Here is a 20,523-nt window from a genome sequence, read left to right as displayed (position 1 = left end):
TCAAATGCTCTGTGAATGCTGTCTTTGGCATTTAAAGACTTTTACAAACTAGCCTCTTCCTCATTTGCTGTCTTCTTAAAATCCACTCCCTTATCCACACAGTAAATTAAACAGCTACACTGCTTACTCACTATTCCACACACATGACACGCCATTCCCATCTGTGTGCCTTTTCACTGTCTGTTATGCCTGGAATGCCTTCTTCCTCCTCTCCACTTCCCGGCTTTCCTAGTTTCCTTCAGGATTCAGCTCAAATTCTACCTTCTTCAGGTCATTCCCAGTCCCACACCACTCCCTCCTAGTGTATTCTCTCCAAGATTACCTTCTAGTTATTCGCACACCGTCTCCTCCACTGGGGCAGCTGGCAGATAGAGTGCCAGCCCTGGAGTGAGGAGGACTTGAGTTCAAATCCGGCCTCAGACATTTACTAGCTGTATAACCCTGGGCAAATCACTTTACCCCGTTTGCCCCAGTTTGCTCATCTGTAAAATGAGCTGGAGAAGGAGATGACAAACCACTCCAGTATTTCTGCCAAGAAAACCACAAATGGGGTCACAAACAGTTGGACACCACTGAAACGACTGAACAACAAACTCCTCCATTAGAATGTGAGCTCCCTGAGGGCAAGAGCTGTGTTTTTGCTTCTTTTTATCCCCAGTGCTTAGCAAAGTGCCTGGCACATAGTAAACACTTAATAACAGCTGACTAACTGTGTCTTGGGGGTAGCTATGGTCAATCTCACCTCATATCAGTGCATTCATTAGAATGCAGATGTCTTTTCCACAACATAGGTGCAGTTTCTTCTAAGTAACTCTTAAGGATGTCCTTCAAGATCAGGTTCCAGAAACTGAGAGATGCCTGGAGTCTGGCAAGGTGCCTTTTGTAACCCAAACATAGTTACACCCCCATCTTACTCCCATACTTTGCTCATATGTACTAAGGCATAACACACATAAGAGGGTAGATGACTGAAATAGTTATGTATTCATGTCACTCATTTAATTAGAAGATCTTAATTTTTTCATCACACATGAATTTGAGATATATTAGAAATCCATCCCATTGAGTTCATGAACAAAAGCTCTTGGGAAAGAAATAAGAGCAGACAGGGTGAGAAGTTTCAGCGAACTGGATAAAAGTCTTCAAGAATTTCAGCATAAGTTTTCTTTTCTACAAAAGAAAAGGATAATATAAGATGAGTACTTTAAATATTTTCATTAGAAGTCTAGTTTAAATTTTCTCTATGTATTTAAAGGTGTCACTACTTTAATAGGAATACACATATTTAAAAGTGTCACTCAGAAATTTTCCAGAGCAATTGGTTAGAAAGATTTTGCTGTTGCTTGCCTTTACAGTACTGGGTTGGGGGTGAAGGGGGTGAGGTAAGGTTATTAGTTTGACTGCAGTGCTGCTGTGTGGAAGATAGGGGGGAGGAGAAAGAGAAGCACTGACTCCATCAGTTAGGAGAGGGCAAGCAGCCAGGCACATTCAAATGTCTTTGAGCTCTGGTTTCCAAAATAAGTGGCTCACAGCCATCAGTTGTTCAGAACTACAGCAGGACATAATATTTACACCAGATTTTAAACTGAATCTTTTAGCTTTCCCAAACTAATGAAGTCCGCTAATCCCACATTCCTATTCCTGTAAATTTTTTCTAAAGATGTTATAAGAAAAAAAAAAAACAAACAAACCCTCAAATCTGGATCCCATGCCAGGCTACAATACCATGTACTGACAGAATCTTGGGGAAGTTACTTTGGCTTTGTGGGACCTGAGTCCCTTTATCTGAAAAGTGAGGGGCTCCATCTGACTAACCAACAGTCGCACAAATTGTGGCACATGAATGAGATGGAATGTTACTTCATCAGCACACTAGATAAACATGAAGAATTTAGTGACACATTGGGTAACTTAGGAATTGAAGCAGAATCAGGAAAATAACATTTATAATCACTAATGCAATAATAATGCAAATGGAAAGAACAACAAAACTGAATGCCGTGTAATTCTAATTCTGGCTCCAGAAAAGAATTAAGAAAAAGCATATTCACTAGCTTTACGTGGTTTAGGGAGGACTTTGTGTGTAGAATATTCTATATACTATCAGACAGTGATGTTTGGGTGGTTTTGTGGGGCTTTCCCTGCACCACCCCCTCCTTTTAAAATCTTTTTTTATAGGGAAAGGCTCACCGGAAGAAAGGAATAGATCTGGAAATGAATGGGATATAGAAACAAAAAGCAGCAGTAAAAAAAAAAACGAGAAGGTCAAACTAGATGATAATTGAAATCTCTTTGAGCTCTAAAATTGTCTAACTGCCTGTAAATAAGGATGCTGATAGTGGTATGAGAGTGAAAAACTGGACGCCTAAATGTCCAAGAAAGGGGAACAATGGAGCAAATTATGGACCATCAATGTAACAGATAACTATGGCACCATGAAAAATGATGAATGTGAAAGGACATAGAAAATAATGAAAAGAAAGTGAAAGCAGAAGAACCTTATATACATGAAGGCACACAAATATGAAAAGAATTGTATACTGAATACTGTTTTATATTGGTTTGTTTACTATGTTAGACTCAGAAATTATATATATATTTTTTGCTTTTTGGTGAGGCAATTGGGGTTCAGTGACTTGCCCAGGGTCACACAGCTAGTAAGTGTCATGTGTCTGCGACTGGATTTGAACTCATGTCCTTCTGACTTCAAGGCCAGAGCTCTATCCACTGCGCAACCTAGCTGCCCCAGAAATAATTTTTTTTTAAAAGACTAGCATTTTTTGTCTAAATAAAAACCACTAAGTATTTGTTTGAAAACAAACTTAATACACTAGACTGTATATCCAGAAGATCTGGGTTATAATTATTGTTCCATCACTTATCAGCTGTGTGACTTCAGGCAAGAAACAACCTGAACCTCAGTCTCCTCATATACAAAATGGGAACACTATTACTTGCACTGCCTATCTCACAGGGCTGTTGTGATAATTAAATCAAATGTAACTCAAGCTCCAAAATGACTCTGGGCTCACAGAGATCAATATAATTCTGGGAACTTCTGGTGTTAACTGGGACCTAAATCATTTTGTAGGCATACTGGCAAGCTCAGGCTTTAAAGGACATTGGAACAATAAAATATTTATTCGGGACAAAAATTAATACTACACCAATAGAATACAAATAAAACCAACATTCCCAAGGAGTCCAGTCTCATCCCTCTTTCTGCTCTGGTAGAAGCAATATAATATATAACGCCCTGCCACATAGGCAGGCTAGTTTTTCCCTAAAAGGCAGGGAAGCCGTCCCTAAGACCTGACTGGTCAATCCAAAAGGCTAATGCTTGACCCCAATATTAATTATTCTTGCTTTTTTGTCATATTTGCCAACTTATTGGGTATGAAATGCAACCTATGAATTGTTTTAATATGCATTTTTCTTATTACTAGTGATATGGAACCATCTTTCACGTGGCTATTTAGATTATGTAATTCTTTTTTTTTTTTAAGACTATGTAATTCTTTTGAAAATTTTTGCTCATATCAACCAGGACAGACTAAAGGACTTTATTTCTATGACTTTATGACACATACTTCATATTACATAGTCTCATGTATAGTCATGTATAGTCTCATGTATAGTTAAATAATACTTAACTTCAGCATTTTCTGAAAATTAAAATACCTACCCTTTTCTTCAAAATCTTCTGGATGCAATTTCATATACTGAAACATATCACGGTCCCTTTCAGCATACTTAAAATCTTGGCGTTTAATAAGGTAATATCCCACAAAAAAGAATGAAGTGACATACAGGAGCTGGCGATGTAAACCTGAAATTCATGAAAAACCAAAACCAAAAGATAAATGGAAATCAGGTTTTGTGATGAAGAAAAAATTGCATTTAAAAATCATGCAAATGGCAGTCTTTTTTTTCCCTATTACTCTCAAAGCATTTGAATAAAAATCTCCCAATCCATTCATTCATTCTGCTACTGGGCATCTGCTGTGCAAGGCACGGTAGGAGATACAAAGATGACTGGCATAGAAAAAAAGAACACAAGTGGAGGCCCGGTTTCAGCTCCTGCTCCAATATTTATCTGCATAATTTAGCTTGGGCAAATCATCTTTCATTCGGAGGCCTCTGTTTCCTCATCTTCAAATGAGAAAGACTGGTTAAGATGATCTCTAAAGTCACTTTTAACTCTAAAAGAATAAGGTCAAATCTGTTCATATCTCAGATTCCCTGAAATTTTTTTCTGGGGAAACAAGAAGAATCTGCTTGTCATAACACAAAATGCAAGAGTTCCTTTGAAATGAACCAAAATTTGTATGCAAGTCAAGAATTTCTTAAGCACCTACGATGTGCCAGACATCGTGCCTGAGGATACAAAGAAAGACAAAAACAAGTTCTGTCCTCAAGAAGCTCACAACCCAATGGGGAGAGACAACATATAAACAACTATGTACAATCAAGATACGTGTGTGTGTGTGTGTGTGTGTGTATGTGTCTATGATAAATTGGAGATAATCTCAGACAGAAGACACTAACATTAAGAAGACTAGGAAAGGCTCCTTGTGGAGGGTGAGATTTTAGCTGAAATTTAAAGGAAGTGGGGGAAGCCAGGAGGCAGAGATGAGGGGGCAGGAATTTCAGGCATGGGAGACAGTCAGTGAAAATGCACTGAGTTTGGAAATGTCTTTTTCACGTAAAAACAAGGAGGTCAAGGTCATTGGATTGAAGAGTCCATGGAGAGAAGGTGTAAGAAGACTGGAAAGGCAGGAAGAGGCCAGGTTATGAAGGACTTTAAAAGTCAAAGAGAGGAGTTCAGCTTTGATCCTGGAGGCCATAGGGAACCAACTACGGTTGTGGTGTCAAATTCAAATAGAAACGGGGGCTATTCAACTGTACATAAAGATCTCAGCTGCATATTGACTTAGAAAACTAAATATTATCTATGTTTTTGTCTACAGTAACAGTAATACTGTATGATGATCAATTGTGAATGACTTAGCTACTTTCAGCAATACAATAATCCATGGCAATTCCAAAGAATGCATGATGAAAAATGTCATCTGCATCTACAGGAAAGAACTGATGGAAGTCTGAATGTAGATTGAAGCATACTAGTTTTCACTTTATTTTTTCATGGATTGTCTTTGGTCTATTTTCTTTCACAACATGACTAATATGGAAATATTTTGCATGATTGCACATGTATAACCTATATAAAATTGCTTACCCTCTCAGGGAAGGTGGAGGAAAGGGAGAGAATTTGGAACTCAAAAAATTTTTTTCTTTAGATTTTTATTAACTTATTTTTAGTTTTTAACAATCACTTCCATATGCTTTTGAGTTTTAAATTTTTCTCCCCCTCCCTCCCCTTCAATGGTGTGCAATCTAATATAGGTTCTACATATACATTCCTATTAAATGTATTTTCACATTGGTCATGTTGTAAGGAAGAATTAGAACCAATGGGAGGAACTATAAGAAAGAGGAAACAAAACAAAACATAAGAAAAAAAAAGAGCAAATAGTATGCTTTGATCTGCATTCAAATTCCATAGTTCTTTCTCTGGACGTGGACAGCATTTTCCAGCATGAGCCTTTTGGAGATGTCTTAGATCCTTGCATTGCTGAGAAGGGCTAAGTCTATCAAAGTTAGTCATAGCACAACGTGACTGTTACTGTGTACAAAGTTCTCCTGGTTCTGCTCACTTCACTCAGCATCAGTCCATACAAGTCTTTCCAAGTTTTTCTGAAGTCCCCTGCTCCTCATTTCTTTTTTTTTTTGGTTAGGCAATGGGGTTAAGTGACTTGCCCAGAGTCACACAGCTAGTAAGTATTATGTGTTGGAGGCCAGATTTGTATTCAGGTCGTCCTGAATCCAGGGCCGGTGCTCTATCCACTGCGCCACCTAGCTTCCCCCCTCATCATTTCATATAGCACAATAGTATCCCATTACATTCATATACCACAACTTGTTCAGCTATTCCCCAACTGATAGGCATCCCCTCAATTTCCAATTCTTTGCCACCACAAATAGAGCTGCCGTAAATATTTTTATACATGTGGGTCCTTTTCCCATTTGTATGATCTCTTTGGGTACAGCCCTAGAAGTGCTATTGCTGGGTCAAAGGGTATGCACATTTTTATATTCCTTTGGGCATAGTTCCAAATTGCTCTCCAAAATGGTTGGATCATAGGGCAGCCAGGTGTTGTAGTGACTAGAGCTCTGACCTTGGAGTCAGGAGGACGTGAGTTCAAATCCAGCCTCAGACACTTGACACTAGCTGTGTGACCCTGGGCAAATCACTTAACCCTGATTGCCTCACCAAAAAAAAAAAAAAAAAAGCACTATTGTTTTGTGGCAGCTAGGTGGCGCAGTGATAGAGCACCAGCCCTAAAGTCAGGAGGATCTGAGTTCAAATCCGACCTCACATCAAACACTTGACACTTACTAGCTGTGTGACCCTGGGCAAGTCACTTAACCCCAATTGCCTAAAAACAAAACAAACAAACAAACAAAATGGCTGGATCATTTCACAACTCCACCAACAATGCATTAGTGTTCCACTTTTCCTACATCTTCTCCAGCAGTTATCATTTTCCTGTTTTGTCATGTTGGCCAATCTGATAGGTGTGATGTGGTACCTCAGAGTTGTTTTGATTTGCATTTCTCTAAGCAATAGTGATTTAGAGCATTTTTTCTTCATCTGAAAATTGCCTGTTCATATCCATTGACCTTTTATCAATTGGGGAATGACTTGTATTCTTATAAATTTGACTTAGTTCTCTATATATTTTAGAAATGAGGCCCTTATCAGAGATAAGGGTTGTAAAAATTCTTTCCCAGTTTTCTGCTTCCCTCCTAATCTTGGTTGCATTGGCTTTGTTTATGCAACTCAAAAAAATTTTTAAATGAATGTTAAAAATGGTTTTTACATGTAATTGGGGAAAAAATAAAATATTATTTTAAAAAAGATATATGAAGAGAGTACTGCCTCCGTTAAAGGTCCATAAATAAAATTATAATGAAATAAAAATAATGTTTATGTTTTATTAAGCTTTTTTTTTCTCCCAAATATTTTACTATTTCCCAATTACATTTTAATCTGGTTTGGGTTGCACTCAGGAGTGTGGTGGGTCATGTGTCTGACATCTATGCACTAGAGATTATTGAATGGAGATGACTTGCTCTTTAGGAAGATCACTTTAATAGATGAGTGGGGGATGAACTGGAGTTGGGAGAGACTAGGCAGAAAAGCCAACCAGAAGGCTTCCGTAACAGTCCAAGATTAAGGTGATGAGGGCTTGTCTTGGTGGTGGTGTCTGAGGAAAGAAGGTATACACTAGAGATGTTCCAAAGGCAGACTTTACAGAGCTTGGCGACACATTAGATATTGGGGGTGGGGGGGTGGGAGAAAAAGCATTGAGAGTTAGGAGTTGAAGGTTGAGGAAGACATCTCGGTTATGAGTCTGGGTGACTGGGAGGATGGTGATGGCCTTGACAGTAATAGGAAAGTTAAGAAGAGGGGAGGGTTTGAGGGGAAAGATAATGAGTTCAGTTTTTGACATGTTAAGTAAGATTTCTACAGACCCACCAGCAGGTTGTTGCAGTAGTCTAGACATGAGGTGATGAGGGTCTGTACTGTGGTGGTGGTAGTTATCAGAAAAGACAAGAAGGCATATTTGAGAGATTTTACAAAGGTGAAATCATAAAGCTGTGGCAGCAAATTGGATGGAGGCTGGGGGTGAAGAGAAAGGTGTGTGTGTGAGAGAGGAAGCCAGGAGTTGAGAATGACACATAGGTTGTAAACCTGAGAGATTGGGAAGGCAGTGCGCATTTAGGGTTAGGGTCAGAAACGAATTTAGGGTTAGTAATAGGGAAGTCTGGAAGATAGGAAGATTTTGGGGAAAGATAATTAGTTCAGTTTTAGGTGTAATAAGTTTAAGATATCCTAGAGACATCCTGTTTAAGATGTCTAATAGGCAACTGGAGATGTCAGTAGAGAAATTAGGGCTGGATAAGAAGATTTGTGACTCATCAGTATGAAGATAATTTGAATCCATGGTAGCTGATAAAATTACCAAGTGACATAGTAAAAAAAACTAAGAGAAGAGGGTCCAGAATTGAACCTTGTGCAACACCTGTGTTTAGGGGGTGTGATCTGGATGAGGATCCAGCAAAAGAGACTGAGAAGGAGCAGTCTGAGAGGTAAGAGGAGAAGTGTGAGTATGGGGGGAATCCTGAAAACCTAGAGAAATGATTGTGGAGGAGGGTGAAAAATAGTATCAAAGACTGCAGAGAGGTCAAGAAATACAAGGATTGAGAAAAAGACACTGGATTTAATAATTAAGAGATCACTGGTAACGTTGGAGAGAGCAGTTTTGATTGAATGATGAGGTGAGAAGCCCGATCATAGGGAGTTATGAAAAGAGTGAGAGGAGAGGAAATGGAGGCACTTATTTTAGACGGACATCTCAAGGAGTTTAGCTGCAAAATACAGGAGAATTATGGGAGGATAGTTAGTGGGAATGGAAGGATCAAGTGAGGGTTTATTTTTTGAGGATAGGGGAGACATGGACATGTTTGTATGCAGCAGGAAAGCAGTCAGGAGAAAGGGAGAGATTGAAGATAAGTGAGAGAGTGAGGATGATAGAAGGGGCAATCTGCTGGGGAAGATGGGATGGCACAAGATCACTCTCCACAGTGATTGTTCTCTCCAGGCCTCCCACAGCTTCCCCCCACACCCTGTGCTCACACTTAACCAAAAAAACTGAGGCCATTCTTTGAGAGCTCCCAGGCTCCAATTCTCCTCCTCATGCATCACTCAGATGGCTTTCCCTCATTGTCCTTCACTTAGATGTCAGATGAAGAGTCCCTTTTCCTTGCCAAGGAAAACCCCCCTTCAGGCACCCTCAATCTCTTCTCCTCTCACCTTTTCCAGGAGACTGCTTCCAGTATCATTCTCAATCTCTTCAAGAGATATTTATTGTGTCCCTCCCCAATGCCTATAAACACACATGTCTCCCACACCCTTAAAACCCCTTACCTGAACAGACCATCCCTGCTAACCATTGCCCCATTTGTCTCTTTCCCTTTCTGGCTAAGCTCCTTGAGAAAGTAGGTACCTCTACTCCCTCTTCTCTACTCCCTTCTAAGCCCTATGCAGCCTGGCTTCCAACCTTATCATTCAATGGAAAATGCCTTTTCCAAAGTTCCAAAATATTTTCTGGCCAATTCTAATGTCCTTTTTTCAATCCTCATCCTCCTTGACCTCTCTGCAATATTTGATCCTCTTCTCCTAGATATTCTCCCCTCTTTAGGCATTAGTGACAATGTTCTCTCCTGATTTTCCTCCTACCTGTCTGACTGTTCTTCAGTCTCCTTTACTGGATCTTCATCTATGTCATGTGACAATGGGGGTCCCCCAAGGCTCTACACTGGGCCTCTTCTATTTTTCCTCTACATTATCTCACTTAGTCATCTCTTAAGCTCCTATGGAATCAAGGATCATCTCTACACAGATGATGTCCACATCTATATATCCAGCCCTAGTCACTCTCCTGAGACCTAGCCCTACATTACTAACATCTCAAACTGGATGTTCCATAAGCATTTCAAAGACAGTATGTCCAAAATAGAACTCACTATCTTCCCCCTTAAACCTTCACCTCTTTCCAGCTTTCGTATTCTAGGGCTCTATCATCTTCCCAGGCACCAAGACTCCTCATTTGCCCCTTCTCTCCACTCAGAGACACCTTGTTTCTAGACTACTGTAGTCACCTTCCTGCTTCAACTCTTTCCTTACTCCAATTCATCCTCCACTCAGCTGACAAAATAATTTTCTTAAAGCTTAGGTCTGATCATGTTATAACCCCCCACTCAATAAACTCGTTGCGTACCAAGGAACCTGGCACTATAGCAACTCAATAAATGCTAGCTGACTACTACCTCTAGGATCAAATATAAAGCACATAAAGCATTTAAAGCTCTTCATAACCTGGGAAACCCAAAGGAAGAAGGAAGGAGCAAGGCATAGGAGACAGCCAGTGCAAAGGCACAATGTCAGGCAGGGAATGTCACATGTGAGTAACTGCAAGTTGTTCATGCAGCTGGATCATAGAGTTCCTGGAGGGAAGTAAGGTATAAGAAGACTAGAAAGATAAGAGGGGGCCAACCAGGTTAAGGTTGTGAACTGGTAGTGAAGTGGATACAGCACCAGGCCCTGATTTAGGAAAGACCTAATTTCAAATCTGGCCTCAAGACACTAGCTGTGTGACCCTGGGCACGTCACTTAACCCTGTTTGCCTCAGTTTCCACATCTGTAAAATGAGATGGAGAAGGAAATGGCAAACCACTCCAGTATCTTTGGCAAGAAAACCCCCAGTGGGGTCACAAAGAGTCACACACAACTGAACAGCAACAAGAAGACCAAGACAGAGAAACCCCGGGAGGGGAAACAACTTTCCCGGGGTCACAGCTCACATTAGTGACAACCACTAACTGTGGAGTCTCAGCTCCCCTTCTGACACCCCCTCCCCATTCACCGTGCAGACGCTGCCTCTCAGGGAAGTGACCCACCCAAACACCCAAACGAAGAGGAGGACACTAGAACCCAGGGCCCTGGTCCAGTGAGGCGCAGGCTTCCAAAGCACTTCCCCGCCCCCACGCGCCCAGAACCGTGCATGCGCGCCTCTCAATCCCCGGTCAGCAGATGCACTTGAGCCCGAGCCCCGGACCCCCGACTCGTGCACGCGCCTCCCACCCCCCTCCCACCCCCAGTCTCGTGCACGCGCGCCCCAGCCGCGTCCTCACCAGCGGTCACCACCGGCCGGCGATTGAGCAGGTTATCCAACAGCCCCGCGCAGTACCCCATGAAGCCCGTGTAGAGGATCCGCGGGTCCGTCAGCTTCGGCGGTGGCAGGCTCCGGGCCTCATCGGGCAGGAACTGCAGCGGGATGGAATTGGGCCTCACACTCATCTCGACAAGCCCACGGCCGCCGCCGCCTCCTCCTTTGGCCAAGGTGAAGGGCACCGCGCGGTGCACCGAGAAAAGGCGTCCCCCCGGCTGCGCAACGTCCGGGGCCGCCGCACCAAGGTTCCGCCGTTCGAAAAGGCCCGCCCCCTTTCCCTCTGCTGGCGGAAGGGAAAAGGACGCGGCCGCAGTGGTTCTGCGAGAAAGCAGGACCGTGAAGCCCGCGGAGGGCAGAGTTGGAATAAAGCCAAGTTTTCTGACTCCTAAGTTAGTACTAAAATCACCTCTGCTGTGTGTAGTAATTATTTACACAGACTTCCCATCTCCTTTGGTGAGCCCCTCAAGGGCACGTCAGAGGGGGCTACGTGGACTTTACATTTCAACCGAAAACATTTATGAAATTAAAAAAAAACCATTTTAATAAGAACATAATTACTAACACACATGAACATTTCAGCATACAGAGAAGAGCGGTAAAAGAAAAAACTTGTCTTCTGCCCAAACACTTTTACACACCATTCCCTGATTATCCCGTCTCTCATTTCAGGACTCGTTCATAGGAAGAGTCGCCATGGGAACGGACCTCAGCGGGAGGGCACGTGGTCCCATCTGCGGCTGCGCAGGAATCCCCTCTGCAGAACGCGAGATGGGGCGGGGGGAGGTGTCTAGCCTTGCACCCCGCAACCTCCCGAGGGAGCCAGCTCTACTTTTGGACAGCTCCCAATGAAATCCAGCCTAAAGCTGCCACTCTGCAACTTCCACTTCTGTTGTTGGGGACAAATAGAACAGGTCTAGTCTCTCAATCTTTTTTTTTATTAATTTATTTTAATTTCTCAACAATCATTTCCATAAACTTTTGAGTTTTAAATTTTTTCTTCCCCTCCCTCCCCACCACCCTCCCCAAGACGGCTCACAATCTGATATGGTCTATACATATACATTCCTATTAAACATATTTTCACATTAGTGATGTTGTAACGAAGAATTAGAACCAATAGAAGGAACCACAAGAAAGAGAAAACAAAACAAAACAGAAGAAAAAAATAGCAAATAGTATGCTTCGATCTGCATGCAAACTCCATAGTTCTTTCTTTGGATGTGGATGGCATTTTCCATCATGAGGCCTTTGGAGAGGTCTTAGATCCTTGCATTGCTGAGAAGGGCTAAGTCTGTCAATATTAGTCGTCACACAACGTGGCTGTGGGTCTAGTCTCTTTTCCATCAGCACTTCAAATACTTGGAGACAGCTAGTATGTACCCCAGAGACCTCTTTTCCAAGCAAAACATTCTCTGTTCTCTTAACCACTTCTCTTATGACAAGACCTTAAAGCTTGACTATGTAGCAGCTGGAAGTGTAATGGATACAGAGGTGAACCTGGAGTCAATAAGACCTGAGCTCGAATCCAACTTCAGACACTAGCTGTGCAACCCTGGGCAAGTCACTTAATCTCTTCCTCAGTTTCTTCAGTCATAAAATGTGGGTAGTACTAACATCTACCCTCCTTCCAGGGTTGTTGTAAGGATCAAATGAGATCATTGTAAAGTGCTTAGCACAATACCTGGCACATAGTAAGAGTAAATGTTAGCTATTATTATTCTGGTTGTCCTCTCGGGGTACTGTCCAGCTTATCAATTTCTTTCTGAAAATATAGAAAGAATTGAAGTATAGTGGGAAGAGCTCTGATCTGAGAGACTGGAAATTTGGTCTTAGTCCCAAATGAATCACTCTTTGGGGATTGTTTCCTCATCTGTAAAATGAGAGGACAGACAACAGCATAAAAGAAAATTATCTTGAAAGACTTCAGAACTCTGGTCAATGTGGTGACTTTAGAAGACTGATGAGAAAGCACAAATCTATTGTCTCTGGAGAGAGAAATGATGGAGTAGAGGTGTACAATGGATTATACACAGGGTGTCCCAAAAGTCTTAGTGCAGTTTTTAAGCTTTGGTAGCTTAAGACTTTTGTATGTAATCCATTCTGCACTAAAACTTTTGGAACACTCTGTGTACATCAAGACTTTTGGGACACTTTGTAGAGCCCATTCTGCACTAAGACTTTTGGGACACTGTGTATTCAGACATGGCCAGTTTTGTTTGACTTGAGGATTTGTTTTGCTTGCTTATTCTCATTTCTTACAAATGAACTTCTATGGAGGGGGTGTGAGTTAATGGCTAGTGACACAGATTCCTCTCCAAAAAAGAGCATCAATGGGATAATTAAAGTTTAAAAGTACAGCAAAGACATTGAGAAGGTGATAAAAGAGGACAACTTTGTTATTATTTTGTTAAATTTAATATATACACTTTAAAAAATAAACTATATGTAATATGTTTATGGGTTTGTACACTATCCTGCTTTTTTCTTCATATTCTTCAAATATTTGTTGATGATTAAGTTCTTAGTGAAAACATTTAAACGGGAGGGGTGTCTGCTTATATGGCCTCTTGGATCCCATCCAACTCAAATGTCTTATGAGTCTATGATTCGGAATTATTCAGTTTAACTCCTCCTCCATTTGAGGTGATGAGATTAGAGGTGGTGAGTTTATCCCGGGAGGGGCATCTTGTTTAGGCTGGGCAGCAGCTGCAGAGTGGCCTGGTTTACAAGAAGGTTTACAGAGATAGAATAGGCTTAAGGACTATATCTGTGACTTTATGGCTATAGGCCATTCCTGTGTGAGGAAACTCCCTCTCCCAGTGCAGGTCACCACCCTTCTCTGCAGTCTTCCTTAGAGTCTTTGAGAGCTGCTTAGAGCACTGAGAAGTTAAGTAACTTACCCCAAGTCACACAGCCAGTTTGGGTCAGAGGCAGGACTTTATCATGTTGCCTTCAGAGATAGGTGGTATTGTTTGTCCTTCATTCTAATTCTCAAAGAGTACCAATAACTTCACAAGGGTGATGTCTTGACTTGCAAGCATATTGGTTTTCAATGAGGTAGAGCTGTGCAAAGTCATCCACCTCGCTCTTTCTTCCAGAGTCATTGGAACCCAGTGACAAGACATAGATCAGGGACGACTGGCGATGGCCCTAGATGCAGTGGGAGACCTTGGCCTTTTTAAGCTAGGGTCTTTTAAGCTAAAGTCTTTCCCAGGTCTAAGTTTGTCTGACAGAGATAGGCAAGTAGAAAATAAATATGAGGTAATTTGATGAAGGAAGGTACTAGCAGTTGGTGGGGTGGGGATGTGGAGGGAATTAGGAAAGGGCTCATGGGATTTGAGCTGAGCTTTGAAGAAAACTAGAAATTTTAAGAGGGGAGGTGAGCAGGGACTGCATTCAAGGCATGAGGGGACAGTCTGTTCTAAGATACAAAGACTAGAGATAGAAGGTTGTGGGAGAGCAACAGAAGGATGGTTAATTGGACCTAAATGCAGTATGTATGAAAGAGAATAGAATATAATAAGGCCAGAAGGTAGATTGGATTTGGGTTTTTAAGTGGTAAACAAAGTAGTTTGTATTCAATCTTATGGGAAATAGGGAACCACTGCAGTTTATTGAGCAGAAGAGTGACATGGTCAGGCCCAGGCTTTAGGAATGTCATTTTGGATGGTACGTGGTGGGTAGACTGGTGAGAGGAGATACACGAGGCAGGAAGGCCAACCAATTAGGAGATTTACTATAGTCCAGGCAAGAGGTAATGAGAGCTTGATGTAGGCTGGTGGTCACATCAATGAAGAGAAAGGGATGGATGTGAGAGATGTTATGGAGGTAGGATCAATAAGACTCGACATTTGATTGGACACATGAGATGAGGCAGACTGAAGAATAGAGAACCTGAGTAATTGGATGAACAATATTGTCCTCAACAGAAACAGGGAAATACAGAAGAGGGCTGTTATTGGGCAGGGGGGACGATGATGAGCTCCATTTTGGAGTTTGAGATGCCTATGGGACATCCAGGTGGAGGTGTGGGTGATGTGAGCTCAGGAGAGAGACTAGGGCTGGACATAAAGATTTGGGAATCATCTGCAGAGAGATGATCATTGAGCCTCCGGATGCTGTATCACTGGGTAAGATGGCAGAGAGGGAAAACAGAAGCTGGCCCATGAGTCTGGAGGTATTCCTACTCAATTAGAGTTGAGACTAGAATTTTAGTGTCTTCACTTACCAACGAGGGCTCTTTTCACTACGTGATGCTAATTCTTTCATCCTTATTATAATAACCAGTCTGATTACCCATCACTCCTTCTCACACAGTCTGTGATCCAGCCAGACCGGACTATGGCTTGTTGCCTTTACATCTCCCCATCTCCTGGGTTAGGGTTAGGGTTAGTGGTGCGATGAATAGAGCACTGGATTGGGAGTCAGGAAGACCTGAGTTCCAATTAAGCTTCTGATACTAACTAGCTGTGTGACTCTGAGCAAGTCAGTTCACCTCTGTTTGCCTCAGTTTCCTCAATTATAAAATGGGGATAAGAATAACACCTACCTTCTAGGATTTTTATGAGCATCAAAACAGATAAAATTTGTAAAGCACTTAGCGCAGTGCCTGGCACATAGTAGGTACTATATAAATGCTTATTCCCCTTCCTCCATCACTCAAATACTCTTCCTCCTCACCTTCATCCCAAATGCCACTTCTTACAAGAGGCCTTTCCTAATTCCTGGAAGAATTGTTTATTTCAAACACATTTTGTATTAACTTACAAAAATGAGAATAATTTTCCATTGCAGGTTTAAGGAACACTTCTCCCTTTGGGGTGAAGGAAATAGGAAAAGAGAGGGAGAGAGAGAAAGAGAGAGAAAGAGAGAGAGAGAGAGAGAGAGAAACATATCTGAAGAGAAGAGTTGAGAAAGAGGGGTTCTACTCAAAGGAGAAAGGGGACTAGAGAGGAAATACACAAGTTTTCTTCTCCAAACAATTTCTTCTTCTTTTTTTTTTTTTGGTGAGGCAATTGGGGTTAAGTGACTTGCCCAGGGTCACACAGCTAGTACATGTCAAGTGTTTGATCTGAGGCCAGATTTGAACTCAGGTCCTCCTGACTTCAGGGCCCATGCTCTATCCACTGTGCCACCTAGCTGCCCCTATTCTCCAAGCAATTTCTAACCCCAGTCACTGCTACATAAATATAATGCAAAGTGGAATGAGATGGAGACAAAAGACAGACCTAGACAATGTATAATAGAAAAATGTAATAACCTCTATTATCTGATTCAGTTCTCCATAATCTGGCTCCAACTTACCTTTCCAGCCTTATCTCATATTACTCTACATTCTACCTAATTAGCAGAACTACTAGCCTTCCCCCTACCTTGTATTGCCCTCTCTTAGCTGCATGCACTAGCCAAGCCCTCCCCCTACCTCTGCTCCCAGTTCCCCATACCCCACCACTATTTTGCCTTTTGAAGTTCATTTCTTCTTTCAAGCTCCAACACAAGGTTAACATCCTCCCAAGAAACCTTCCCGATCTCCCCAGATGAAAGTGACCTCTCTCTCAATTTTCTTATAATACCTGACCTAGACTTCTCCTTTTTCTTTATTACTGTTGAAAATGATAGGGTATTTGTTCCTTCCCTCTCCCTTTCTTACTTGAGTAACTGGGAAGAGCACCAGATGGAGTATTCATCAGAAAATCCAAAGAGAAAACACAGTCATTTTTCTAGCCCGTGGAAGAGGAACAGCATTTGGTCTTGGAAGGGGATCTGCAGTTAGGTGTGGAGCTGACCTGTGGCTATGTTCCCAGGTGGGGAGCAACGTCAAACCCAATAGGGACAGGGCATGACTGTCCAGGAAGTGAGAATTTTAGCCAACATGTAGCTGGGTCTGTCTGATCCCATGCCGGGTTGTGGACCTAGTGTGGATTTAAGAGGGGACCTGCAGCAAGGTGCCACCGTAACATATCCAGTGAATCCAGCTCAGATTTGGTCTGAGGTTATGTCGTAGGGAAAGAGCAGGAACAGAAGTGAGTGCAACTGTGGGATACTGACCCTAAAGTGCCGTCTCCGTTTCATTCTCCATCCCATCCTGAGGGCTCTAGCTAAGTGACCAAGAAAGGATGTTCAGGCCAAAAAGGGGCTTGCAATTTTGTTGCCCTGAAACTGCAGAGCCTTCCAGCTGGCTGACAGGGGCTGGGGCTCAGTGTACTGGAACTCCAACCAGGTTCAGCTTTACAGTTATATCACCCAAACTCAAACTGGAATCAGGGAATCACAAAGCTTGGACTAAGAGCAGCAACCAGATTTTGCCCTAGATCAGACAACTTAAGGCATACTGAAAGTTGCAGATTCCTAGCATGAGTTGTCCCTGAGATCCTTGAACATAACGCCTGGAGAAAGCACTAACAGGACTCTTGATAATACAAAATGGAATCAAATAAGGCCCTGACATTCTTTTCAGAAGAACACAGAGTCCAGACTCCAACACAAAGCCCTAATTCAAGAAAGTAAGACTAGAAGAATGATTAAGCAAAAAAAAAAAAAAAAAAGAATTCCATAATAAACAACTTTTATGGTGCCAGGAACTCCTAAGACATAAACCCAGAAGAGATGAACTGAAAAACATCTACAGACAAAGCCACAAGAGAAAAAAAGCTTGACCACAAGACCAACAAGAATTTTTGAAAGAAATGAAGGAGTCAAAAAAAATTTCACAAATGAAATGAACTCTGAAGGAAAGAATTGGAAAAGAAGTGAGAGCTTGAAAAGACTTATTTGAATTAAGAACTGAATAAATAAGTAACAGCTTAGTACAAGATATACAAAACCTTTCTCTACCAACAGACTGCTTGAAAATTAGAATGATCTAGAAGCTAATGATTCCATGAGACTACAAGAAACAACAAAATGAAGTAAGAAGATTGAAAAAACAGAAGAAACAATGAGATGTTATATAAAAGATAACTGACATGGAAATAGATCAAGAGGAGACAATTTAAGAATCATGAGTCTATCTGAAAGCCATCATATTTGGACATCATATTTCAAGGGTCTTGGACATCATATTTCAAGAAATCATGAAAGAAAAATGCCCAGATGAACCTCATAGCCAAAACCCAGGATTTCAGGCCAAAGGAAAAAAATATGGCAAACAGCCAGAAAGAAAAAGAATTCAGGTACCAAGGAGTCATAGTCATAATCACAGAGCTTGGAATATGATTTTCCAAAAGACAAGCTATATAGGCTTATAATAAAGAATAATTTACCCAGCAAAACTGAATATAATTTTAAGCGGTGAAATGAACCTTTACTGAATAGAAGACTTCCAAGCTATTATGATAAAAAGACTAGAACTTAGTAGAAACTTTGAAATATAAGCAAAATAAACTGTAACATCAGGCAAGTGAATTGTCAAGAAAGTTTTAAAAGGAAAGAAAGTAAGGGTAAGAACCTATGATTGAGGTCTACATAAGGGAAAGAGAGGAGGGGCAGCAGAGCAGAAGCAGATTGCATCAAGCATAGAGCACTAGTACTGAGCACACTTCTCTCTTACCACTCTTTTTTTTCCTTTGCAAAGTGGGTGGTGAACAAAGAGAAGAAAAAGCATAAAAGAATAGGATGTAGAGAGATAGACACTAACCACATAAATGTGAATGTGAACATGACGAATTCACCCATAAAATGGAAGTGGTTAACAAAAAGGATTAGAAAGCATAATTCAACAAGAAATACATTTGAGGCAAAGAGTCACATATGAAATGCAATCTCTCTAGACACTTGTCACTTCCGTTGCATCTCAGCAACATAACATCAACTAGGGTCCAAATTTCTCATTTTTTTCTAGGGTGCAGCAACATATTCTGACAATAATGGCAACTTCCTTGGGATTCACTCAGAGTGACTTATAACATGTTTCAGTTCTTGGATAAAGATTTATAACTATGGGTGACTGGCTTAAAAAAAGTTTTATCCACATCTTTTGTTTTTTATCCCACGATTATTTTCCAATATACCTCCCCTCCCTTAAAGTCTTATCTTGGAATAAAGAAAAATAGCAAAGCAAAGCCAAATGTCAAAACAACTCTGGCAGTATATAGAGCATTTCATAACCACGGTCCTCTACCTCTAAATAGAGAGGAAAGAGGTGTATAGCTCAGAATTCATCTCAATGCACAGATCTAATGTACCATAAAACATCTCTTAGGCTCATCGTTTCCCCACCATGCATTGCCCACTAAGCCTATAACTTGTCCAAATATTTTCAAAGAGTACTACTGAGATTCAGCTTCCACAAATGCAAATGATAAACGTTCAAATGAGCAATCCCAGAAAACTCTTGTGTCAGACTAGACATGACATAAAGGGCTCAATAATATTTGGGAGCATTTTCTCATTGCACTGGCTCATCATCTCCACACAGGAAACCTGGAGAACCAGGTGCATAGTACAACTCCCTCCTTTCAAGTACATAGTAATGCAGAGGAATCCCTCCTGATTTTGTTAGGTATTTTTTTTTCAATAAACAAACATTTGTTTTCTCTCCTTTCCACTTTTCCCTCCTCCAGGGGAAAAAGAAAAACAAAACCCTTGTAAGAAATCTGCACGGTCAAGCAAAATGAACTCCCACACTGAATGTGTCAAAGTGTATGCCTCCCTCTACATCTTGAGCCCATCGCTTCTCTGTCAGGAGGGATCAATACAGTGACCCAGAGGTTATCAATGCAACGATCAATACAGTGAGTTCAGAGTTCAATGTAAAATGCCAAAGAGAGTTTCATTAAAAAAGGGAAGAAATAGAAATCCTAGAATAAACAACCATTAGTTCTAACAATGTATGTAAAGCCTCAGTTATCTCCAGTACTGAGTATAGATTTCTTTGACAGAGTCACTTCTTCACAAGTCCTGTATTAGCCCATTCCTTCCTTTTTGTTCTCTTTTGCTCAGAGAGGAGGGAAATTAAGAAAAGTTTCACTCTTCTTTTTTTTTTTTCTCCATATCCCTTGTGGCACTATAGAATGACCAGCTATCGCGCTCATCTTAGGCCAGTGCTATTAGTCTTCATATAGAATTCTCTAATCCTTTCATGCCATCTCTCAGTGCAAGACGTGGGAAAAAATGTCTTCAAAAATTCTCTTTAGGTTACCATCACTCTTTTTTGCAAGCCTCTTGCACCTCTTCTCTCCCTCTCCCCCCGACCTTGTTCAGGTTTTCTAGGTTACCAGCCTCAGCTATCACCGTGTATATCTCTTGTGGCAGATATATTTATGTTTTCTACCTACTCAAATGGGAAAGTGGTGATGGCAGGAGATGGGGCAAATATCCCAGCTTTTACTATACCACATTTTACCTTGTATTGCTTTTGTATATGTCTTATTTCTCTTAATAAATCATAAGCTCTTTGAGGATAGGGACTATATTGTTTTCGATTTTTGTATCTCTAGTGCATGAAAAGTGGGTGCTTAACAAATGTATGTTGAATTGGATATGGCAAGTTAGGGTTTCTTAGATACTTAGCCTTTGCATTAGTCAGCCATTCTGAAGATGCCAGTAATAACGAGCCTCTCAGAATATATGGTTTTCTTTGCTTAAGATCTTTGTTGGAAGGAAGAGTGTTGGACTAGAAGACCAGTATGCCTATGGAAAATTACTCATTGAAATACCATAGAAT

General features: G+C 41.2%; 1 protein-coding gene across 1 annotated transcript; it reads right to left on the bottom strand.

Moving 5' to 3' along the window:
- Positions 1-974: 974 nt before the first annotated feature.
- On the bottom strand, positions 975-11,554 carry LOC114032702 (NADH dehydrogenase [ubiquinone] 1 subunit C2-like). The gene is made up of 4 exons (XM_027848084.1): positions 11,532-11,554; positions 10,822-11,177; positions 3,686-3,829; positions 975-1,170 (listed from the first exon to the last, which is right to left on the bottom strand). Exons 1-4 carry the CDS (start codon positions 11,552-11,554, stop codon positions 1,121-1,123), a joined length of 573 nt encoding a protein of 190 aa, XP_027703885.1. The 3' UTR covers positions 975-1,120.
- Positions 11,555-20,523: the final 8,969 nt, after the last annotated feature.

Source organism: Vombatus ursinus, unplaced genomic scaffold (genome assembly GCF_900497805.2).
Source record: "Vombatus ursinus unplaced genomic scaffold, bare-nosed wombat genome assembly UNPS02005659.1, whole genome shotgun sequence".
NCBI classification, from domain to species: Eukaryota; Metazoa; Chordata; class Mammalia; order Diprotodontia; family Vombatidae; genus Vombatus; species Vombatus ursinus.
Note: the sequence above shows the minus strand (reverse complement) of the source record. Positions and strands in the feature narration are given on the sequence as shown.

Excerpts from the sequence above, each read along its gene's own strand:
- LOC114032702 (XM_027848084.1), bottom strand. The coding sequence starts at position 11,554 with ATGGCGACTCTTCCTATGAACGA. Across the intron at positions 3,830-10,821 it reads CCGGCCGGTGGTGACCGCTG|GTTTACATCGCCAGCTCCTG; the intron begins GTGAGGACGCGG and ends CATGAATTTCAG. Across the intron at positions 1,171-3,685 it reads AGAAGATTTTGAAGAAAAGG|AAAAGAAAACTTATGCTGAA; the intron begins GTAGGTATTTTA and ends TTTCTTTTGTAG.